The sequence below is a fragment of the Procambarus clarkii genome, chromosome 86 (genome assembly GCF_040958095.1).
Source record: "Procambarus clarkii isolate CNS0578487 chromosome 86, FALCON_Pclarkii_2.0, whole genome shotgun sequence".
NCBI lineage: Eukaryota > Metazoa > Arthropoda > Malacostraca > Decapoda > Cambaridae > Procambarus > Procambarus clarkii.
Genome location: NC_091235.1, coordinates 2060264 through 2080391, shown reverse-complemented (window position 1 = coordinate 2080391; position 20128 = coordinate 2060264). Strand labels below are relative to the sequence as shown.

The 20128-nt window shown below is 39.5% G+C and overlaps 1 protein-coding gene across 2 annotated transcripts in view; it reads left to right on the top strand.

The window, feature by feature from the left end:
- LOC123752114 (uncharacterized) overlaps positions 1 to 19050 on the top strand; it is a 197564-nt gene extending 178514 nt beyond the window's left edge. The window contains exons 6-7 of one of the 2 annotated variants that reach the window (XM_069317004.1): positions 8106 to 8359; positions 16448 to 19050. In XM_069317004.1, coding sequence (XP_069173105.1) covers positions 8106 to 8342 — 237 coding nt within the window. In that variant the 3' untranslated portion in view covers positions 8343 to 8359; positions 16448 to 19050. The remainder of the gene's footprint in view (positions 1 to 8105; positions 8360 to 16447) is intronic. The other variant, XM_069317005.1, reaches the window with a different exon arrangement.
- The last annotated feature ends 1078 nt before the right edge of the window (positions 19051 to 20128 follow it).

Genomic DNA, 20128 nt, shown 5'->3' with positions numbered 1-20128 from the left:
TATGCCCTCATGAATGACTGTCATCCTCTCTTGTTTTAAGTGTTCTTGCTGCCTTCGGACCATTGCAGGAAGCTGATATGAAGCTGTTCTGTCTGCAAATTGGAGAGCAAGTCTCTCAGCCTCCTGCAATGGTTGAATACATGCCTGTGGCCGGGCTGGTCGACCTGATATAGTTTTAATCTGACCCCATATCTTGCCAAGACTACTATGTTCATTTAGAGTTTGACACCACTCAAACCATCTTGCCTCCTTTACTTCTCTAGAAACTCGCCTTGCTTCAGATATCACCGCTCGTAGCAGAGTTCTTCCTTCTGGTGTGGGGTTTCTCTTTAGATGTTTTCTGAAGATGTTAACTCTGTGGTTCTGTTCTTTAACGTCATTACTATAGAACCAATAGTTCTTTCGTTTCGTGTTACCTGTGATAATGATTGGAATAGCTGTGTTCGCAGCAGCTGCAACGGCTTCCTGCAGATTGGTCTCGTGTATGTTCAAATCCTCAGGTGGCGTGTATGTTGCATACCATTTTTCAAGTTCTTCTTGGTATACATTCCAATTGGCCTTTCCTAAATTCCACCGAGGCTGCGCAGGAGGTGTAGGAGGTCGTGCCAGGTTGAGTGTCGTGACAGTAGCATAGTGGTCACTGGTGATCACCGGGTCTACTTCCCACTTCGCCTGTTGCTGGAGTGCTGTTGAGATGAATGTAAGATCAAGGGAACCTCCTAGAATGTGAGTGGGTTCCCCAGTGTTGAGAAGTGTAATTTCAGGTACTTCACGCAGAGCTGCAGCTAAATGGCGCCCATCTGCATTGGCTGGCCCAGTTGCACCTAACTCCGAATGATGAGCATTAACATCTCCAGCAATAATTAAATTTTCCTGCGTGGCCAAGGCAAGCACTGCCTCTGCTTCTAGTTTACGTCTAGGGGGCTTGTAGACGTTGTATATGAGGAGCTCAAAATTAGCCATATTCACTGTAACTGCTAATACCTCTACTCCATCCCCACATGAAACTGAGTCCATTTTCTTGCTGGGTATGGTGTTTCTGACTAGGGTCATTAATCCTCTTAGTCTCCCCCGCTCATACGGTAGAACATAGTGCTGATATCCAGCTAATCTGAAGGATTTCGTGGCTGGGAAAAGAGTTTCTTCCAAAACGATGATATCAGCTTTCGTGCTGATTGCAGCCTCTTGAAGTGTGTGTTTTTTATTTCCAAGGCCTTGTATGTTCCACTGCAGAATTCGTAATGGCCAGACGACGGGTTCGGGTGGTGTTGCTTGTTCTACTAGAACTCCTCCTCGGAATCGACCTCTATATTCTCCGCCTCGCAAGTCGTGTCGCTGCAAATCGGACTGCATTGATAGGTCGTGGTCATCCCCAACGTTGTTGGAATCTGTGCATAACTGTGGTCCATCGCTATGTTGTTGGAAGTGCCGCAGGTCGGACTGCATTGATTGTCCGTGGTCAACCCCGGCATTGTTGGAATCTGTGCAGAACTGTGGTCCATCACTTTGTTGTTGGTATTGCTGCAAGTCGGACTGCATTGATTGCTCGTGGCCGTTTCTTGTGTCGGCGGAACCTGTGCATCTCTGCTGTTCAATACGTCTTTGTTGGCATTGCTGCATATCAGACTGCATTGGCTGTTGTTGTCTGTCCCCTGTGTTGGAAGCTTCTGCGTTTGTGAATGTTGATGTTCCGGAGTCTTGACTATCCGACTGTTGTCGGTAGTCAGTATGTCCAAGTTGCGGCGTTTGTCCTCGCGTGCTCCATCCTGTCGGAGACTGTCTATTTCTCGTGTAACTGTGGTCTGCTGCACGATCTTGTCCATAATCACACAAGTGATGTCTTGAGTCTGTTGTTGTGAGGCGTTCTGCGTCATCTGTAGGCAATTGATAATGGTCTCTGCCATGATCTTCACGATGGTTTTCAGCTGGACCTCGGTAAAACTGTATAGCTGGTGAGCAGATTCCGAAAGTAAGTGTTTTCTGCTCTTTTGCATTTGCTGGACTTCTGCAACACTTTCATGTAATGTCTGATTCGGAATTGACAGATTCGGGAAATTTTGCTCTGTGAGAGCGGGTGGCTGTTGTGGCTGTGCACGAGTGTTCCAGACGTTGGTGTTGGGGTATGTATTGCTGGGCAGTGTGTTGATCCTGGCCTGAGCTGTCTGCACTTTTTGTTTCCGTGCAGAGCAGGTTGTGCTCCAGGCATGATGTTTGCCTCCACAATTTGGACATTTGGCTGTTGTGGTCTGGTTTGCCTTGTGCTTGGCAATACAGTCTTTGGTGGGATGTCTCAGGCTGCACACTCCGCATCTCTCCTGTCCTGTGCAGCGTGACTGATGGTGGCCATATTTCTGACACCTGAAGCAGCGTAGGGGTTCCGGGACGTATGGCCTCTGTCGGTATGTTCCCCAATTTCCAAGACCGAAAGTTTCTGGCACATGTCCCATGACGGTCACCAGAACCTGACGCGTCGCTGCCTTGTCTACTTTTGTGTGGCAACGTTCCACACTCAGGACTTGCTTGTGTTCTAGCACTGGATCCAGGGGAAAGTCGATTGGGTATCCCAAAAGCACGACTCGTGTGCGTCGTTCTGAAGGGTCCAGCTTTACCAAGCACACAGGTTTCCCCTGCAGGACTCTTACCTTCTCTAAGTAATGTGCAGTCTGTTGGTCTTGAGGGGTCAGTATTATTTCTCCCTTCAGGTTGACTGTAATGGAAAGTTTGAGCTCTGGCTGTTCTTTTTCCATCGCCGTTACTACTCCATATGCTGTAGGAAAGTGGTCGGTCTGCATGATCTTGAATTTTGGAAGAAGTGCAGAGGCTGGCGATGTCTGGTGTGAGACTGGTGGTGTCCTCCCCTGGCCCATACTGCTGTCCTGCGGCAGGGCTGTGGAGAGAGGAACAATGGCTGACACTGGCTGGCGTGAAACCGGCGGTGTCCTCTCCTGACTCATACTGCCGTCCCGCGGCAGCGTTGCGGACAGAGAAGCATTGACTGACACTGGCTGGTGTGTGACTGACGCTGTCCTCTCTAGGTCCATTACGTCCGCTGACTTGCTGGTAGAAGCAAGTGGTAAAGCCTCGATAGCAGTTTTCTTGGGGGCCTGCTGCACATCGGGCCCCCGTCCTTCCTCGTCCGAAAGCTGCTTCCATTCCCTCTTGCGCTGAGCCTTCCCCATGGCTCTCTTCACGTAGTGAGAACCGACTCAAACCACCGGAGCAGCAGGCGACACGTCCTCACTGCACGATAGCTCAGGAGCAACTGAGGTCGATGATGATGATGACCTCTGGTGAATGAAGTAACGATATCAACGCGATCTAGATTGTGCATCCGATTACATTTTTTTCTTCCCCGGTGAAAGGCTGCCATTCTATGATCTCCCTGTATACCTTTTGTCTGGCTAATGACTATTATGTCCACAGTGGTGACGCAGAGAGTCTATTGCACTGTGGAAGGCAGTTCACCTCGGCAGGACAAGAGGATAGTGGCCACCGTCGGTAGTAGACAGTGTGATAGCTGTTGTACTTGTGCAGTAATAATATTGTGTGAACTGACATGCCCGGGATTGGGCCAAGAGGAGTTAAAAGACAACAATACTGGCCGTCTAAGAGGAAGTACTCTCAGCATGTTTGCGGGATATTTCTGCCAGGGTGTTAGTGGAGACCCCTTGACGTAATATTGATGATCCCTGTCAACATGTTGCTGAAGTCCTCTGTCAGTGTGTTTCTAGAGAGCAGATGTGGGGTATTTGAACATCGTGGCGATATGTTGTGTGGATTGGCCAATGTTCAGGAAGGTGAACTCGCCAGTGATAACCATTGAACGCTGTCGACGTATATTTGAAGATAGTGGACTGACGGAGATTTGAAGAACACTGCAGATATATTAAGTATCCTGTGTGAAAGAGTCACTGTGTACATAAGTGTAGTTATATTTAGATAATATATTGGTGAAGGTGTTATTGCATCTTGTTTACCCCCCTTTATTCCTTGCACAATTACGTGCTACAACTAATTCTTGATGATTTACCATTGACATGGGGTGGGATCATAGAAGAAGAGGCTCTAAGGCCCACTACGCAGAAAGAACCCGGTTACTGCCTCAAGCAGGCCGTAACCCCTCTCCTCGTATTCTGAGAATTGCTTCCATTTACTCTGTGAGTCCCATTTACTTTGTGACTTCCCCTTGACGTCTCCATGCAGTGAGAGCCGATTCACTGCCCTACCTAATGCCTGAGATACTCCTAGTTCTGGAGAAAATCACTTTCCCCAGCGTACGTTGTTAATTAAGTGATGTGCCCAGGTGAACTCAGTGATACCTAACACATATTTAAGATGTTTGATATACCTTTCCCTATAAGACTCGGTACACCTTCTAAAGGTGCCCCCTTGTGGCACTGCCCACAAGGTATTGCCTTTCCCTTCAGGGTAGGAAGTTAAGTGACCTTATCAGTGATACTGTCATCAAAAATATATAAAAAGTTAAAACCTATGTTATTTGGTGCAGGGTGCCCAGGGCAGTATGACAAATTTGGTTACTTGTGCACTTAGGTGCACATAATACCAGCTAGCTGGACAGCAAATAGTCAACATCGTTGTTTATCCATAAACTGAATGTTAAGGCCCCTTTGGGCCAGTAAGCGGGTTCTTGCTGATATAACCAATTCTATATCCAACCCCAAGTTGGTGATAAGTTTTCAAGAAGCTGGCTGTGGCAAGTAGTAGTGCAAAGAATAAAGGGGGGGGAGGGGGATAAAGAATACACAATTACACCTTCACCAATATATTAACACCTTCATCACTATATATATATATATATATATATATATATATATATATATATATATATATATATATATATATATATATATATATATATATATATATATATTGTGGGATATCTGGGGCTTGACTCAATTATTCAATTATTTACTTATTTAATTTAATAACGAAGGACCACCCACTTTTGAGAAAAGAGGGAAACTAATAAAAGTCATCATTAGAATAACACTAGAGAACCAGTGTCTATGGATAATTATTAAAAGGGATAATCACTTGAAATAATGAATGGACTGTATGATTAATTAATTAAAGTCAGAGCGTCAAACACCTACATTGGGCGGGTATTACTAGAACTTCATATACGTCTAGGAACTAGTGTGGTTCGCCACCAGTTCATTGTTGAGTAAATGATATTATAAATCTTAACTGCTATAGATTCAAATACGTGAACTCAAATTGTGAATATTAATGATTATTAAATTACTGAGCAACAGTCAAAGCAAACACATGAATTACCAACCATCATATCTGGTAATAATCTGTTCAATATAATGATCCTACAAAATTGTATAAGAATCAAATTAGATGAATTAAATTTGTACGAAAGGAGTCTTAGCTTTAAGACGATTTCTATGACATCGTTTCGTCATTCGTCCTCGTGATCACAGGATCGCCACATAGAAGGAACTAGAGGTGAATAGCGCGAATGACGAGAAACGACTCGATGATTCCTCACATACGGGCTGAAATTTAAAGAATATTAAGTAGCATTGGAATAGGCTACTTTTAAGCTCAATATTCCTGAAACAGAAGAAATGCCGAATTGGTACTAACGTTGGATTTGGGGTCTTCTCATTATGTAACGACAGACTAGTCACAAATATACAATCTTAGATGATGCATCAAGAAAGAAACCTATACTTAACGTGAGTGTATGGAATACTGAAGTCTGCCGATATTGCGTCTGCCAGTCCCAGACGTTTACTGCGTTGTACGTGTATTTGTGGGTTTTGGCTTTAATTGTAGACGCGTTATTGGCTGGCTGGGCACTATAGAGCACGTGGAGGAATAATTATTCACTATTAGTTGGGTATCAGCGTAATTCTTGCCGATAACTCTCAATCACCGTGTCTCGCCACTCTTCACGCCAGGACCCTCCTCTCTCGCACGCTGTCGTCTCCACAATGGCGTCGCCGCCTTCCCCAACCTGGCTCTCGCATTCACCACAGAAATTATTAATCCACGAATAATACTTTTCCGCGCGATTATGGATGAAATACGTTAATGAGGACTGGGTTGCAATTATAGGGGTTTAAATATTATCGTATTCTCGTTTTATGGTGTTAAACGAGAAATGGAGAAGATTTTATCTCTCTCCATGACATTCGTGCGTGACTGAAGGAAATGTTACTACAGAACAATTTAACTAATGACTCTCGATTTGAGATTATTGGGAGTTATATTATCCGTATGTAATTATTACACGGAATACTGATGATTTTAGAGAACCACATTCAATTCTCTAACCCATTGGTAATAAATGTGTCTAACTAGACATTATCTGACACAATATTGCCGCTCTATTTCATGAGAATTCTAGCATTAATACGCAGATGCAATGGTTAGTCTATGTTGACACTACTGTTAGTAAATTTAGTGACTACTGTAGTTTGTATATAATAATAATGATTTATTATAATACAATAGTAGTTTATTAGTGTTGGAAATTTCCAACATATATATATATTATATTAAAGTATTACTACACATATTTACAAAGTGTCGCTTTCACTCAGGACACAATACATCGGCAGTGTTCAAATCCAAGTGAATCCACTTTCCAGGTACCTGTCGTCAACACTTAATGGCAAACACTGGCGAGTTCACCTTCAACATGGGCCAGTCCACGCACACCGCATCGTCACGATGTGCCCATACTCCACCTTCGCTCTCCAGATACACACTGGCAGAGGGTTTCAGCAACATGCTGACAGGGGTCTCAAATAATCTGTTACAGGGGTAGCTAGCACCCTGGCAGAAGTCTTTAGCAGCTCACTAGCACCACTGTCGTCACATAACTCTTCCTGGCCAAATCCCGGGTACGTCGATCCATACAACACTGCATAAGTCCAGCAACTAACGCTCTGCCTTAACTGACGGCGGCTACTTTGTCCTCTCACAGGATTAAGTCAAGATTTCAGGACTGCCCAAGGTGAACTGCCTTCCTCAACGTAATCGCCTCCTTACGTCCCCTGTGTGAACATAAAACGTCATTAGTTAGAGAGACAGTATACTGGGTGACCATAGGATAACACCCATCCACCGGGGAACTGACATTGTAATTGTAGTTGCAACCTAGATGGCGTTGATGTCGATACGCCACCCACTAGAGGTCATCCCATCGTATCGATGGGATCACCTTCTAACTGAGGAAGGAAACCGGAGCCTTTCACCGATGCCATGCCCCCGCCAACAGATGGCGTTGTTTGCATCTAACCTAATACCTGGAAGTTGGAGTACAGGTTCATGGCGTCGATATCGCCACTCCACCCACTGATGATGATATTGTAACACTGAAGAAAAAAGCAGCTATGTTCCATTCCAAACAAGATATGCTCTGAGTCTTGCAGTATTGGTGTGCTTTGTGTGGTCTTTCTCACCAAACAGAGATGTCTCAAGTTGGTGGTTCTTCAGAATCTTAAGTTTCCCGAGAGTGAAATCGTGTATGGATTGCTATGCCTATGGTGCCGGTAGGGGTACAAAGATGAGACCATACACTGGGTACAAAGATGAGACCATACACTGGGTACAAAGATGAGACCATACACTGGGTACAAAGATGAGACCATACACTGGGTACAAAGATGAGACCATACACTGGGTACAAAGATGAGACCATACACTGGGTACAAAGATGAGACCATACACTGGGTACAAAGATGAGACCATACACTGGGTACAAAGATGAGACCATACACTGGGTACAAAGATGAGACCATACACTGGGTACAAAGATGAGACCATACACTGGGTACAAGGGTAATACCATACACTGGGTACATGGGTGAGGCCAGACATTTTGGGTACAATGGTGAGACCATACACTGGGTACACGGGTGATACCACGGACTGGGAACAAGTGTGATACCACAGACTGGGTACATGAGTGATAACACACTGGGTGCAAAAGTGATACCACAAGCTGTGTTCTAGGATGATATCACACTTGGGAACAAAGGTGATACCACAATCTTTGCAACAGTTAATTCCTTATACATTGTGGTTCTATTTATTTGTATCTAATAAAATTTGCATTTCCACAGGATCAGCAGCTGATAACCTCCAAAGCAAAAAATGGCATGAATTTAAGAGAACTGCTTGAGGAGAAAGACTGGAAAGGAATAAAACAGTTTTTGAAGAAATGTCCAAGTCTGAGCCATCAATGTTTGAAGAACATTGCTAAGCTTGCTCTCAATGATAATCAAATGGATGTCTTGAACATCTGTTCGTGGAGGTTGTCACAGAATGATAGCGTGGATGAATCTCACGATCAAGAATAGGATACCAACACTCTAGAGTAAATATTCTTAGATCATTGAAAGTTTGTCTCTGTATGTTTGTGAAGAAATAGAGTTATCTTTAAGTACGTTGTAAAGAAGTGACGGTTAGTCGTACTAAACTCTGATGATCTGGCAGATACCTGGATAGTCTTATAAAAACTTTAATATAAAATTAGATTACTTGTGGTGCCTTCTAAACCAAAAAATTACATTCCAAAAGAATCATTAGTAGTATCAAAGGCAGAAAAAGAGCGGAGATATATATAACGCAATAAATAATAACAAAACAATAATTAGTTATTGATCAAATACAATTTTGTAAGAAGATAAATAATGATCTTGTTAGATGCTGAAATTGTATCACATCCATTACAAAACTAATATAAATTATTTATAGGTAACAACGAGTACTATCTTAATGTATTGCAATATTGAGTTGGCAAACATATAATGATGCCAAATAAAAGCTATATAATAAAGTAGGGCGGATAGTTTCACAGTTTAACAAGATTACAGTAATAAAATGGCTAATCGTTTTACACACAGAAATGTGTCCTTGATCCACAGAAACTTTAAAATTTGTTACATTTAGATATTTTCATTGTATTGTGTCAAGGGGGAAGAAAGGTAGAGCCTTGTTGAATATCACCGGTGACACTGTCACAGCCTTCTATTTTGTCGGCTCTGTATGCATCTTCCCTCACGATGAAGTCGGCGCTTAGCCCCTGTGTACCCCAGCCCTACAACACAGGGACCTCACAGCACTTCTGGGAACTTATTAGGCTACTTTCTGTCCCAAAAGAGAGTTTTATAGAGCGGCAGGTGTCAAAGAGTGACAGGTGTCTACATTGGACACGAGGTTGTCCAGCTAATCCTATGATCATCGGGGCTCACACCTGCACCCAGTGCAGAAGAAATGACTTCAATCCTTTCCTATGGTCCTCTTGAACATAAGGCCACGTTTCACGATTTCATTAATATTTATTCATGTACTCAGTGGCTATTGGCCCCACTCTTTGGCTTTCTCATATAAATGATGTGGCATAACCGTAATGAAGGTACATATATTCACAACGTTCAAAACTATCAAGAACATTTACTGAAAAAAATATATACATAAATAAATAATTTGTCTCTGATAGCCTCAATCAAGTCTGCAATCAACGGGGGTACCACCTCTGGTGCAAGTGTAGGGACCCATAGCCTCGGAGAAGAAAATAAAGAGTACTCAGAGAAGACCTTGTGGATCCTCACTGAACACTTTGATATTTTCTTCTCCTACCACCCTAATCTTTCGGTATGTGTGTGTATATCTCTAATCTTTATTTGAAAAAGTCATTACACAAAAAAGTTATAATATTGATTACATGCAGGGTACAAGGCTAATTGTCACAAGTTGTATAGCTCCTCCAGCTCCTCAGATGGCGGGCAGGAACCATGGATGCAGTGAGCATTTCCTCTCTGGATTGCCACACTAAGGCGCTGAAAGAGTAAACTGGCTGCTCTAGGGTCTCTAGTTGTTTCGATTAAACATAATCTCACTCCACAAATTTTCTTGTGTCAACTACATTTACAAAACCCTGTTCTTAAATGCAAATCCTTGTCTGAAACTCTTCCTGGACAGATGTAATAGGACCCATTATCACCACACCAGAAATAAATATATCTTTGATATCCCCAGAGTTAAACTTAATCTGTGTAAACACTCTATGCAAATAAAGGAACCCAGTTTATGGAACTCACTCCCTACTGAATTGAAAAGCTGTCCAATTTTTACATCATTCAAAATCAATTCTAAAAAGTACCTAATTTCATCTTCATAGTTTTTCACTTTTTGCTTTAAAATTGCACTGTATCAATTGCTACCCAATCTCCCAACCTTTATGTTCCCAATTTGAACATCTTTACCATTGCGATCATTGCTGTTTTCTTATATGTGCTGCCAATCTGTGGTATGGTGTTTATAAATCTTGTTTATCTGTATCTTTTGCTACCCAGTCTCCCAATCTTTATGTACCCATTCTGAACATCTTTACCATTGTGATCATTGCTGTCTTATATGTGCTGTCAATCTGCTGTATGGTGTCTATTAACCTTGTTTAAATTACTAATCAAGCTGTCAATGTAATCAATCAGAGCTTTAATATAACAATGTGCTTTAATATACTTACTTATCTCTCTCATCTCATTTTTCTCTTGTAATGTATCTTTATCATTTATCAATTCTGATTGAAATTACCTACTTAAAATTATCTGCTAGATTAAGGACCTGCCCGAAACGCTGTGCGTACTAGTGGCTTTACAAGAATGTAAATACTGTACTATCCAATGTATTCTCACAAACCCAATGTACCTTCTTGTATATAAATAAATAAATAAATAAATAAATAAATTAGCTTAGACCCCAACTCCTTCAAAAAGCTAGCTATATATATATATATATATATATATATATATATATATATATATATATATATATATATATATATATATATATATATATATATATATATATATATATATATTACATTTGTGAGGGTACCACCTCTGGTGCCAATGTGGGGACCCATAGCCTCGGAGAAGAAAATAAAAAGTATTCAGAGGAGACCTTGTGGTTTCCTACTGAACACTAATATTATCTTCTCCTACCACCCCCATTCTTTTGTATGTACACATACAATATATATATATATATATATATAAAATTAGCATTTAGGAACAAGGTTTTGTATATTTAAACAGTAGGATGTTGAGTGACTTAAATAGAGGGGCTCTGTGTTTTTCGAAGGCAGAGTTTGTTCTAGTACTGATAACATATTTTTGGATATGAGGTAATTTTCAGTTATCTTGTGTTGATTTCGGGGTTTAGCGTCCCCGCGGCCCGGTCCTCAACCAGGCCTCCTTTTTGTTACACATACCCCAGGAAGCAGCCCGTAGCAGGTGTCTAACTCCCTGGTATCTATTTACTGCTAGGTAACAGGGGCATCAGGGTGAAAGAAACATTTTGCCCATTTGTCTCCGCCTCCTCCAGGGATCGAACCCAGAACCTCTGGATTGCGAATCCGAAGCGCAGTCCACCCAGCTGTCAGGCGCCAGTGGTTGAACCCCATGCACAGACACCGTATGTAAAATAGGGATAGATTAGCGCATAGACTAATGAGAGGAGAGCAGAGTGTGGAACATAATATCTGATTTTAGAAAGTATACCGACCGTTTTTGAGACTTGTATGTGGGTGCTGAAGTTCAGTTTCTTATTTATGTATTAGCCAAGGAACTTTCCCTCATTTGTATTGCTAATGTTAATATTGTCTATCTGAGGTCGAGTTTAATTTGATGATTTACTCTCAAAAAAAATGTAGTAGGTCTTGTATATGTATAGTGTTAGTTTGTTGGTTGACATCCATGAGTGGATTTGTTATTATTCATTATTGACAATACTATATAGTGTATGGGGGTTGGGGGTCAGAATAGATGAAGGTAGTATCATCAGCTAAAAGTATAGGCTTATGAATGTTAGAAACCTTTAGCAAATCATTGATGAGAAATAGGAGAGGTCCTAAGATGGTCCCTTTGGTACTCCTACTGTTAGTAGTAGAGTGTGGGAGGTTATGCTATTGATGGCTACATATTGGTGTCTGTCACTGAGATATGAACGAATATAGTCCAGAGCAACGCCTCGGATACCATAGTGGTGAAGTTTAAGTAAGAGGTAGTTATCGATTACAGTATCAAAAGTCTTTTTCAGGTCAATGAAGAGGCCAATTGGGAACTCGTTTCTGTCAAGATCTGTGTAGATTATATCACGCAGACTAATAATGGCATCATTGGTACTCTTTTGGGAATGGAAGCCAAACTGGCAGGGACTTAATATGTTGAGTTTTATAAAATAGGAATAGAGCTGTTTGTAAATATTTTTGAAAGTATAAGTAGATTTGATATTGGTCTATAATTATTTATGTCAGCTGTCTCGCCTACTTTATGAACTGGCATTACTCATGCTTTTTTAAGGATATCAGGAAAAGTATGACATTCTAGAGATTTGTTGAATAGAAGAGCTATGGGTAGCACAAGAGCAGGGGCAGCACTTTTATATACCAAAGATGGTATATCCTTAATGTTCCTAGCTTTGGTTGTAAGTGATTGAATTATGGATTTAATGTCTGGCTGGCTGGTTAGAGAAAAGAGTTAGGATAGCTGCCGGTGAGATATGGAATAACATGTGTCTGGGTCTCTGGGATTTTTCTGGCAAGGTTAGCACCAATTGATGAAAAGAAGCTAATGAATTCAGTTGCTAATTCTAAGTCTGTTGCAAGTGTGTAACCAACTTTGGAGAGTTTTATCTCATTAATATGTGATTGTTATTTAGATTCTAGGATGTTATAGATGGCTTGCTATGTACTTTTCATATTTCCTTTTGCTTCTTTACATCTATCCTCATAAAAGAAAACTTTGGCTTTTCGTATTATATTGAAACGCATTGATGAGTATATCTTACCTTCTTCTTTTGTAACCAACCAAATCCCATGTTTTTTCATATTCGTATTTCTTGTTAATTGATTTAAGTATGGACTTGTTAGCCAGGAATTATTTAATCTTTTGGCAGTTACTTGCTTCATGAGAAGAGGACAGTGAGTGTTGTAGAGGCTTAGAGTTTTGGAGAGAAAGATGTCGGCTAATGAGTTTATATCCTGTGCACTGTTAAGTTCAGATTCCCAGTTTATAGTGTGAAGTGCATTTATGAGGTTCCCTATTGCTGATTTGCTGTGTAGTCTAAAGGTAAGTTTATTGGTAACCGAGGGTGTTATGTCCATGTTTGCTGAGAGGAAGGAAGGATAGGATCGGTTGTTCTGTCAGTGATTATACCAGAGACAAAGGGCCGTTACATTAGTCCATGTGTGGTCCAGGGATGTGGCAGATGATTGAGAAATTTATGAGTTTGGTGATGGGGGGCGGGGGGGGGGGGGGTCGTACAGGAGTTCATGCTGTTTAGGAAATATTCAACCGAAATTGTCTCTATTTTCCGCTTGTTACAACTTGTAATAAAGTTGTTACATCTTGGATTAACGTGTTTATGACGTATTAGAACGTTGTTACAACTTGCTATATTGGTTGTTATAACTGGTTAGGAGGTATTAAAACTTGTTCGAACGTTGTACCAACGTCGTAGTTTCGGTGTGTTTGGCGGGTGTTGAGTTTGTCTATTATTATTAGGTTCTTTATATTTTCTGAGAATGCAGTTGAATGAGTTTTGGGAAATCTATAAATAGCTTCAATAGTTTTTGATGATTTAAGGGATTTGACAGAATTGAGCAAAGGTATATTCACAGTAGATGTCTCTCTTGCTAATAACACTTGTGGAATTGAAACTGTATTTATCCGGCCAGGTTGTATAGTTGGGTATGGTCTTTACTTAGCCATGTTTGTTAGAACAATGAAAGATAGTTTAGTGCCTGGTGCCTCAAGTAGCGCATTGATGACATCAAGATGTTTACCAAGTGATCCGACATTTTGGTTGAATACTGATAGGATAGTGTTATTTTGGAGTTTTTTTTTTTTTGGCAAGGTTTGCTGTGTAATAACTTCAATAGTGATGATCAATGTGCTGATTATTGTAGATATGTGATAGCAAATTTAATTCAGAGTCAATGGAAGTTTGCATACAATAAGAATGGAATAGACTTTAAGGATATTTTGATTAGGATATTGGGGGAGGTGTGTGACAGTAGATTCCAATAACAATCACAATAAAAATTTAAATTAAAAAATAATCACAGTGAGATGAAAGTAGAATAGAAAAAAGGAGGCATATGATTAGTAATAAAATTAACTTAGCAAAATTACTAAAATTAAACTATGATTAAATAATAATAGCAATAAACTAATTTCTGAAGAATAAATAAAAAAGTAGGCACAATTATAAAAAAATCTAGATATAAAAATAACTATAGGAAAAAAAGTGCAAATAAACGTATAATAGAAACAAGTAGAAGTAAAATTAAGATCACTGTAATTAGACAAGAAGCATACAAATGACAAATAAAAATAAATATTTAATAGAGACTGACATGTATAATATTCTATATTGAGATGGACAAGATTAATATTCTTTACATTATAACTATTTTGCTACAGTTATTAACAGATCCTAAATTATTGGGATCGTCTCAGAGCTCTCCAAATGTATTCAATTGAAAGGAGATGAGAGAGAGATATCAAATAAAATACACGAGGAAAATACTGGAGGACCAGGTCCCAAATCTACACAGTAAAATAACAACGTACTGGATTGAACGATATGGAAGAAAATGCAGAATAGAACCAGTGAAGAGCAGAGGTGCCATAGGCACAATCAGAGAACACTGTATAAACATCAGAGGTCCGCGGTGTGTCAACATCCTCCCAGCGAGCATAACAAATATTGCCGGAACAACTGTGGACATCTTCAAGAGAAAAATCGATAGTTCTCTTCAAGAAGTGCCGGACCAACCGGGCTGTGGAGGATATGTGGGTCTGCTGGCCGCTCCAAGCAACAGCCTGGTGGACCAAACTTTTACAAGTCAAGCCTGGCCTCGGGCTTGGCTTGGGGAGTAGAAGAACTCCCAGAACCCCATCTTCTTCTTGTTAGTAGGTGCAATTTGCATGAAGGATTTGTCCTTCCGATGACTGCACCAGTACAGATGTTGGGAGAGGCGCTTATGTTGAGGATGATAAGTTCCAAAAGTGCTTGTTACGTTGTGGTGTAGACAGAGGAGCGGCGACTAAAACAGAGGTGTGTGTTAGAGGGAGACTTGCCGCACCGTACGGCGGTATATTGTGTTTATGGCGTCAGCTCACAACCCCATCAAGCAGGTATTAATAAAAACTATAGCAGAAAATTTCATTATGGTAGGAACAAGTTAAAAATGAAATAAGAATCAGCGTATTTAGGTAGGTAGGAAACAGATGACAAGTAAAATTCAATTCAATTCAATAACAATCTTCAATGAATTGATTAAATCTTTATTGAATCGAAAATTCGATTCAATAGAGATTGACGAGATTAATATTTAATAAGATAATGGAATTAATACAAACAAATGAGAAAATTAATCTTAATTATTACTGATCTTAATATAGTATAATCTTAATATTATATAATCTTAACGATAATTAACTATTATTAGCTTAATTATGATCCTATAATTAATATAATCTTAATAAATATATAATCTGAAATAGTTTTAATTAATGACTAATCGTACACAAATTACCATTAAATTTAAAGATAACAGATAAAGTAATACAAACGAATAAGTTTTTAATACAATACTGAGGTAGATGCTTACGTAAGTACTTGAATACTTTACTGAGAAGTTAGGAACATTTATGGATGAGAGAGTATTATTTACCTAGTAGAGCGAAAGACTGCATCTTGGACAGGGTTAGGCTAGGTAACGCTAGGTCACTCAGGAGATATTTCCATAATTGACATTGGAAGAATGCTGGTTTTCAGTTAAGCCACAGTCATTAAAGAAGGTCATAAGATGTTGGTCACACTTTATTTCATATCTTTTTTCCTGTTCTTTCCTTCTTCACAATGATGGTTCCATTTCTAGAGTAGCACTGATTGATAATACTTGGGTTTTGTTTGCGAATTTGATTCCGCCTGTAGAGGATGGATCCACGCTGCTTGGAAAGGCTTTCATTGACTAAAAGTTTGTTCTTTCGTTGTGCAGCTGATTGAATGAGGTTATACTTCAAACCGGGATTTGCGAGCTTAATGAGCATTCGCCTAGTGCTACGGGGGACTGTTTTTATCTATCCTGACAGCTGATTTGATATCAATGTTGACTTTGCTCTTTGAATTAATTAAGTCACAGGCTTCATTAAAGCAGTTCTCACCTTGTAGTTCTTCTGGTAGATCAGCTGAGCTATTGATTTGAGAGTCGCACAGATTTAAGTCTTCTTCAGAGGCCACCTGGTGCTTCTGGAGGAGATTTATTTGTTTTTCTAGCTTTTGAAAATCTCTAAAAAAACCTAATAGGGAAATGATCATAATAATGAACACTTGCAGTTAATTGATACCCATGTAAGACCTAATGTTCAGTTTTCTTTTCATTCACCAGTTGCTCTTCATAATGCCGGGTGCGTTATGGACGAACATGAAGAATCATACAAAAAATGAATCATGAGGCTAAAGCAGAACACACCTACAGATATATACAGATACTGGCTGCCAAATTCTCCTCACCACGAGAAGATGACTCTCGTTGAGAAGATCATTAATTTATTAATTGCATTATCATCATCACCGTGATAAGCAAGTACTCTATGGTGAACGGTAATTGATGACTTGCCAGGCACAGCTTGGAGGATCCTCGTGCTTTAACTGACGAATGATATAGAGCTGAAAATGAGTGATGAATATGGTGATGAGGCGGAGTCGGACTTGAACGACCGACTCCGCCTGAAGTCAATTAACTCTTTGAAGAAGACCAAGTCCTTACCCCAACTCAGCATCAGTGGGTACCATGTTGATAGTGAATCGACTCAGCAATATACAGCCAATATGTTTACCCAGAATAAGATCAGACCAAAACTCTTCTCTGCAATACACGAAAACACAACATTGCGAGCACACAGTTAAAACACACATACAGGTGAGCATACACACCTCTACTAGTGTTGAGGTGCTACAGGAAAGAATTGTGCATTTAGGGCTCGTTTCCCATAAGTTTGGTAAAGTTGCTTTAGAACAGAGAGAGTACAGAGGAATTGAGAATATTATTTTTCCAAATAATGGTGGTGTGTAAAATGAGGTGATTGTTCACGATACATTTTCATCATTGGTGAGTTTGATGAATGATTAATAAACAGATAAGTGAAAGTTTAGAGAGGAAATTAAAGCTTCACAGATTTTCTCCAAGACACCTACCTTCTGTATATATAATATAAATATTTTGCTAAAAATAAATCTTCGAGAGGAAATACAAACATTAAACTTGCTTGGTAATACAAGTTCAGATGTTTCACCAAAAGCACTACGCTGTTTACTTTGCAACTGTAGTACAATATAATGCGAGGGGAAAAGTGCTAGAAGTGTGTGAATAATTTCATTCCAAGACCTTCATAGTTACTTTGTCATCATCAATCAGGAAAATAACCCACACTACGAACGTCACGTTCCCGTTTCTTTGGCCTCCCAATAAGCACCTTAATTGAAAAGGAATTACGTACATGGTAAATGATTCTCTCTGGAGTACCTGGGAAATTATTTTTTTTATGAAATCAATGTGCAAGTTATCTATAAAACATGGGTAAGGCCATTACCCTATTCAGCGTAGTTCTTATTTTATATTTTATTAATATAATAAATCCGCGAAAAGTTTGCTGTTGCCTTGAGATGTAAGAATAGAATGATGACATCATGTGTTATGAATAATTAAATCAAAACATAATGTAACATTAAACTCTGACCTAGAAATATGCATGAAAGCAATGCTGTGTTGCACTACAGTGTTGTCATGTCTCAACATTAGTCAAGGAACAGCACACGTTGTAATATAATACACTTTGTGGACTATTATGTTTATATTATTTTCATTGAAATGTTTAAGATAATATTGATTGAAATGTTTAAGATAATATTGATTGAAATGTTTAAGATAATATTGATTGAAATGTTTAAGATAATATTGATTGAAATGTTTCAGATAATATTGATTGAAATGTTTCAGATAATATTGATTGAAATGTTTCAGATAATATTGATTGAAATGCTTAAGATAATATTGATTGAAATGCTTAAGATAATATTGATTGAAATGCTTAAGATAATATTGATTGAAATGCTTAAGATAATATTGATTGAAATGCTTAAGATAATATTGATTGAAATGTTTAAGATAATATTAATTTTAACTGTAATATAGATGTAGTTTTATTGAGAGCTCGAATATGAGAGAGTTTTGAGTAACTTTTTTCTCAAGCACTGTTGTTGACGTCAGAGGCTGAGGGTCTCTCCTCCCACGTGGAGGACAACGCGCTGAGCACAGAGCTGTGGAGAAGTTACACAGCAGAGAGCTGTGGAGAAGTTACACAGCAGAGAGCTGTGGAGAAGTTACACAGCAGAGAGCTGTAGAGAAGTTACACAGCAGAGAGCTGTAGAGAAGTTACACAGCAGAGAGCTGTAGAGAAGTTACACAGCAGAGAGCTGTAGAGAAGTTACACAGCAGAGAGCTGTAGAGAAGTTACACAGCAGAGAGCTGTAGAGAAGTTACACAGCAGAGAGCTGTAGAGAAGTTACACAGCAGAGAGCTGTAGAGAAGTTACACAGCAGAGAGCTGGTTAGAATTTACACAGTACAGAGAGCTGTTTAGAATTTACACAGTATAGAGAGCTGTTTAGAATTTACACAGTATAGAGAGCTGTTTAGAATTTACACAGTACAGAGAGCTGTTTAGAATTTACACAGTATAGAGAGCTTGTGGAGAAGTTACACAGCTGAGAGTTTGTGATGAATTTACACAGTAGAGAGAGCTGTGGACGAGATATAGAGTTGAGAACTTACAGAGAAGTTACTGAACACACAATTTGTGGAAGAGGTTTAGAATAGAGAGCTTCGGGAGGAGGATTAGAGTAAAGTTTGAATGACTTGCTGTAGTAGAGTTATTGATTATTTGCTTTATTTTCATTCAATTCCCATACGCACAATAAATTTAAAGCCTGATTTACACTGTTTCATTTGACCTATAAATCAACTGAATTTAATAATGAAGAATGTGAAAATATTCACCTTTTATTCTCTCTAGTAATTCCGCAGTCCATTCTTTAAATAATTTAACTATTTCGAAAACCAAGAATGAGAAAATATGAATATGTCAACCATTAAGGAATGTGATGAGCCACACTTCCTCGGACGAATTCCTAATTCTCCTGAGCTTGGGCGGCAGTCACGGGGATAAGCAAGTTCCATTTGGGTAGCAGTTACTTACCTTGGGCTCCCTCCCTTACAAGGCTCACTTATAACACAGTTGACAGAGTGTCTGTCTCCCAAGCTAGAGGACAGGTGTTCGAGGCTACTACCCAGCAAACACGGCGCGTTTTACGACGTTTTTATTTGGTCACAGAAAGGTGACACTCTAACTATTTATATAAAATCGTCTTTTTAACTTATAAAATAAGTTAATTCCGGTCACCTAAATCGTAGACTGTTGTTGCAAATGTTTGACTGACGTTTTAAAACTTTTATAATTTAAATTATGTACAAATATATATACTTCATATGAGTGTGATTGGTTGTGTGTTAATTGGTGTGTGTGTAATTACCTAAGTGTAATTACTTAAGTGTAGTTACAGGATGAGAGCTACGCTCGTGGTGTCCCGTATACCCAGCACTCTTTGTCATATAACACATATATGTGTACTTACCTAGTTGTACTTACCGAGTTGTGCTTGCGGGGGTTGTGCTCTGGTCTTTGGTCCCGCCTCTTAACAGTCAATCAACTAATGTACAGGTTCCTGAGCATACTCGGCTCTATCATATCTATACTTAAAGCGGTGTATGGAGTCAGCCTCCACCACATCACTTCCTAATGCATTCCATTTGTCTACTACTCTGACACTGAAAAAGTTCTTTCTAACGTCTCTATGAATCATTTGGGCACTCACTTTCTACCTGTGTCTCCTAGTGTGTGTGCCCTTTGTGTTAAATAGTATGTCTTTATCTACCCTATCAATTCCTCTGAGAATCTTGTATGTGGTAATCATGTCCTCTCTAAATCTTCTATCTCCCAGTGACGTGAGGT